Raw genomic sequence first — 5,162 nt, 5'->3', positions numbered from 1 at the left:
AAGATGTTCAAAAAATGTGTTTATTGAGGTATGTCATTCTAGAAGTAAGTTTATATGATTTCATAAAGGAGTTAATAACAAAGTGGTTATTTATAAGAGGTGGCGGCGTTTGAAACTATTAAATAAGTTTGAAAAACGTACGAAACCTCTTACTCTAAAATAAGTAAGCAAGTGTTTTCTTTCGAGTTTCTGATGGTAGTGTTAAATCAATCTGGATGTTTGATTATACTGATTTCTTATTTTTCATTTTTATATTTGTATCTCTTACCTTAGAGTGCTGTAAGATGAAACATATTTGATCCAGGCTTGGTCAGTGTAGGTTTACTTAAGATAAATGGTGTGAGTGTGTTTCGGTGTTTAGTTTTTCAGAAGTATTTCACTGCGTTGGTACGAGTTTTTGTGGTTAGCGTTTTGAATCTGGTTATTCGTTGAAGTGCAGATACCGAGGTGTACTTAGGGGACAGGGAGTCCTACAGTTATCCGTTGTTTGAAGTTTCATGTGCTTTGAGCAGCTTGCTCTGAAGCCAACTATATTCAAAATATTTTTTGTAATGTCACACGTCATAGAATTCTAATGCTTTTTATTACCAACTGTATTTTACACTGATTTTAGCTTATAAATTCGAAAATAGTTTTCTTATTAAGAAAGAAAAAACAATAAAGGGGAATAATACAAGTTAATTCTAAATCACACAAATTACTTTGGGCTACATTTTTATATTGCGTTTATTTGCTTATTTTCTAGATATTTTTATACGACAAGGAAAGCTTCATGTAATTTCGTATTTGGGATAATTTATCTTAAGAAACAATGGGATTTCACAGTCAATTTTGTAACGCGTACTTAGGACCGAAGTGCGGAGTGCGTTTTCTAGTAAATGGACACGAACGACGAAATTTGGATTTACAGTAGTTCAAGCACAAATAAAAACGGTTCAATAAAATTAATCTAGGGCTTTGAATCTTTGTGGTATGATAAAAATCTAGTTTTACGACTCGTTAAAATTAACGATGTTTTCAATATTTACCTTGTGCAACAGTTATCAGAATGTAAAGTTTTAACGTGTGATATGTTTATTCAGAGAAAACTTTATTAGATTTTTACAAGTGGGGTTCTGAGAGAATTTCTTTTGGCTATATTGAGAGTAATTTGATTTTATTAATCGAGTTGAACAAAAACCGGACACTGAAAAAAGTGAAGTTGACAAAACTACAACTTTTGTAACTTGCAAGACATTTCAACATATTTGTTAAAAGGAAGCTAATATCTCTGTGGTAGGTCATAAAACAGGAATTATTAAATTATCTGCAGGTTTTGTCAGGATGTGTCTACGCCTTAAGCTCATTTCAAGTCATCCTGATGTCATGAATATTATGTTTCCTTGAAACACAAGGTTTACAGCTCTATGTTTTGAAGTAAATATATTTAACGCTACTTGGAGAAACACTATTTCAACGTTAAAAATATTTTAATATACAAATTTCATAATATTTATTACTATTTTTATTAAACGTTGTGATATAGTAAATACATAAAACTTTTATTTCTATTTTTCTAAAATATTTGTTTGTCCATTTTTCTCTCATCCGTTACTCTATCTCAACATGCATAACAACAGATGTTACACTGTAATAGCTCATGTATTTAAATGATGAATATTTTATTCTGGACAAATTATGAGACATTTATTACTCCAAATTAAGAAAACTGCTGTTACTAGTTGTAGCTTTAGCAGCAAATCATGCGTTGGACTTACGTGGATTTTGGGGTCTGCTTACAAATAAAGAAAACTATTCATTATATGTCATATTGCATTTTCGTTGATGACATTCTATCTTTAAATGCAAATAATTCTATATATGGCATTCTGGCTAAGAAATGAATCTTGATTGCGTATATGCTTATATTCTGTGGAGATGGGTACAGAGATATTTTTGACATACAAAGCGTGTTGACTAATATAAGGCAAAAAATAGGCACCAAGTAACCAGAAACTTCACAGATGAGTGGTTTTGTGAACATTTATTTGTTTGAATAGTTTTAGATTAATCGTTTGACTAAAAAGATGGGAAACCATTCTTACATGAATATTAATGGATTTTGCAAAACTTATTTTTATAAATATTTATAAATACTTGATATTGTAGGTACACGACGAAGTAGGACCTTAATTTAATATTCCTTGTAATTTACATACTTTCAGTAATTTAACGGTTTTAAAAAAGTGCAGATATTTTTTCGACCAAGGTCACATCAACTGTCTAGTAATAAAGACGACAAAAATACACTATGAGATTCTTTAGTAGTGAAATTCGTTAATTTCAAAAACACGGATTTTGAAACATGCAACTGATTTGGATTATTATTATATTTTAGTTTAGCAGTTACTGAGTTGTATCTTCTAAATAAATATTAGTGTGTGCGTTTTTCCTATAGCTAAGCCATATCGGGCTATCTGCTGAGCCTACCGAGTGGAATCGAACTCTTGATTTTAGCGTTGTAAATCCATAGACATACCGCTGTACTAGCTGTTTATAACAGAATGAATTCTTAGAGTTAGAAAACAGAAGGGCTCATTTAGCTGCTGTAACTTAGTTCATGTAAAACGCAAAAGCCATCAGGCTCTATATATATGAGGCTTGTATTTTTCGCAGTATGCGTTTCAAATATTTATACGAAAATACCGATGGCCTGGCATGGCCAAGCGCGTAAGGCGTGCGACTCGTAATCCGAGGGTCGCGGGTTCGCGCCCGCGTCGCGCTAAACATGCTCGCCCTCCCAGCCGTGGGGGTGTATAATGTGACGGTCAATCCCACTATTCGTTGGTAACAGAGTAGCCCAAGAGTAGGCGGTGGGTGGTGATGACTAGCTGCCTTCCCTCTAGTCTTACACTGCTAAATTAGGGACGGCTAGCACAGATAGCCCTCGAGTAGCTTTGTGCGAAATTCCAAAACAAACAAACAAACGAAAATACCGATTGATGGCTATAACAGATTTGATACTTTTAGATAACACTAGCATAGTTAAAGATATTATCTTCTTCTTACAAACTAAATGTTAAATCAAACATAAGTTGAGAGTCAGAGACTGTAAAATTATCTCTATTTGAAACAGCTTTAAACACTAAAGTGACATACGCAATATTTTTAACATCCCCACCTCGTGTCCTCCACAACTTAATGCAACAGCTGCCAAAAATAAGATGAGTAAAGAAATGTTCTGCTTTGGGCGAGGTCTTCACTCAAATCTGTGGCATTGATTAGAAGGTCAAGCCTGGTTTCCTCTTTCTTTTACAACAGGCGTGTCCGCCTATATAAAGAGAACTGAATTTTCAGGCAAACACAGAAATCCTTATGAAACTTTCTATTATCAACAATATCATGAAGGTAAGTATGATTTTTAGTTTTAAATTGAAGGTTCTCGCATTCTACATTTGAAAAACTTACATTACTCAGTATTTCTTTAAACTTACAGTGTAGGATCAATAGTTCTTAAATTCATAGAACTAGAACGATTTCATCAATGAAAACAATAATAGTATGGTTTGCTGATACCTTATTGAACAATTTTTACAAGTAAGGTATCTCAGAGTTTAAATATAATTCTGAATATCATTTTTAGATAAAAGCCTTAATATATTGCATATCCTTAAAGGATAGTTTAGCATTGTTAACCATTGATTTGGTTTTGTTTTCTCCAATGACTTGCAGCTGCTGGTCCTGTTCGCTTTGGTGGTGTCTAGCCAGGCTACGTTCTTCACATTCCCTTACTATTACCACCCTTACTATTACCATGGACTAGGTACTAGCATTCAACATCGTTCTCAAGATGTGAGTCTGTTAATTTTTCGAAATAAATTTTTAGATAGTATTTAAAAAAATAACTCATTTAATGGTATGCATTGTTCATTAATTACTCTTTGTATTCGACATATTTTATAAAATTAATTTTATTTTATTATTTTTCTGATTATATTAATATTTTACAGTCTCTGGGTAATTACAACTTCGGTTACGATGAGGATCACCTAACTGGAGGTAGTTTTCGCAGGGAATCTGGTGATGGTCTAAGTAACGTCAAAATTGGTTCTTATGGTCTGAGGGATGCTGATGGTACTATTCGCATCGTCGATTATGTCGCTGATTCTAATGGTTTCCGTGCTAAAATCAGAACCTCTGGTGATGTTCCTAAAGTGAACCCTGCTGACGTTCAAATCAACAAGGCTAAAGTTGTTGAGGTCAAGCCCGTTGTGCAGTACATCACACCTTATTTCTATAACTGGGCTTCTCCTTATTACGGTTGGAGTTATCCTTTCTACAGCTGGGCCCATCCTTACCTCTCCCATTACTGGTAGTAAAATCAGAAAACTACACTTGTCTTTACGAACTTTTTTTTGTTTGTATGCTTTGGGCGAGGTCTTCACTCATTTTTGTGAATGTCAATCCTGGTTTCCTGTTTCTTCTACAACAGGTGTGTCCGACTATATAAAGAAAACCATAATTATAGCCATAGTTATATCTGTACAAATGTGTATAATTAATAGCGTCCAGATAACGTGTTAACTCATGTGAATACTCTGACTTTAAATAAACTGTATATATAATCATCAAAAGTTGTCAAGTGTATTTCCTAACATTCTTCTGGTCCTAATTCATGTATTTGATAATTTTGCCTATGTTTCTTCAAATGAATATTTTAATTTGTGAATATTGTGTAAATTAATTATTCCTACAACATTAATTTATAACAACAACAAAAAAAGAGACTAAACTACCAGGTAATCTTTAGTTGGTTTTTGAAATGTTCTCCAATTTTAATATAATGTACTTTTTAAAGATACCTATATTTGTTCATGAAGAATCAATAAGGATAAAAGTCAGATTACCATACTAAATAAGAGTATACTTAATAAAAAAAATCATATGTACGACATATCTTCAATTTGTTAGTTAATACTCAAAAATAAATGAAATCAGGATATTTTATTGTACTACCTTAATTTCTAACGCAGCATAAAAATGTAGATTGGGTAAAACCAAACAAATGTAGTTTCTTGAAAATCCAAATTGTAAATAAGACAGTATAAATTTTTGGAAAAACTTTCAATAACATTTTATTTTCCTTACTGCGACAATAACTCATTGAAGTATTAGGCAAAGCC

General features: G+C 32.6%; 1 protein-coding gene across 1 annotated transcript; it reads left to right on the top strand.

Moving 5' to 3' along the window:
* The first annotated feature begins 3,247 nt into the window (after positions 1–3,247).
* Positions 3,248–4,613, top strand: LOC143258539 (cuticle protein 14-like). Its single transcript, XM_076517666.1, has 3 exons — positions 3,248–3,387; positions 3,712–3,831; positions 3,990–4,613. Exons 1-3 carry the CDS (start codon positions 3,355–3,357, stop codon positions 4,353–4,355), a joined length of 519 nt encoding a protein of 172 aa, XP_076373781.1. The 5' UTR covers positions 3,248–3,354; the 3' UTR covers positions 4,356–4,613.
* Positions 4,614–5,162: the final 549 nt, after the last annotated feature.

This window comes from Tachypleus tridentatus, chromosome 8 (genome assembly GCF_004210375.1).
Source record: "Tachypleus tridentatus isolate NWPU-2018 chromosome 8, ASM421037v1, whole genome shotgun sequence".
In the NCBI taxonomy this organism is placed as follows: Eukaryota; Metazoa; Arthropoda; class Merostomata; order Xiphosura; family Limulidae; genus Tachypleus; species Tachypleus tridentatus.
The sequence above is the reverse complement of the archived record's forward strand: the minus strand, read 5'-3'. Positions and strand labels throughout refer to the sequence as shown.

Excerpts from the sequence above, each read along its gene's own strand:
- LOC143258539 (XM_076517666.1), top strand. The coding sequence starts at position 3,355 with ATGAAACTTTCTATTATCAACAATATCATGAAG. Across the intron at positions 3,388-3,711 it reads TTATCAACAATATCATGAAG|CTGCTGGTCCTGTTCGCTTT; the intron begins GTAAGTATGATT and ends AATGACTTGCAG. Across the intron at positions 3,832-3,989 it reads TTCAACATCGTTCTCAAGAT|TCTCTGGGTAATTACAACTT; the intron begins GTGAGTCTGTTA and ends AATATTTTACAG.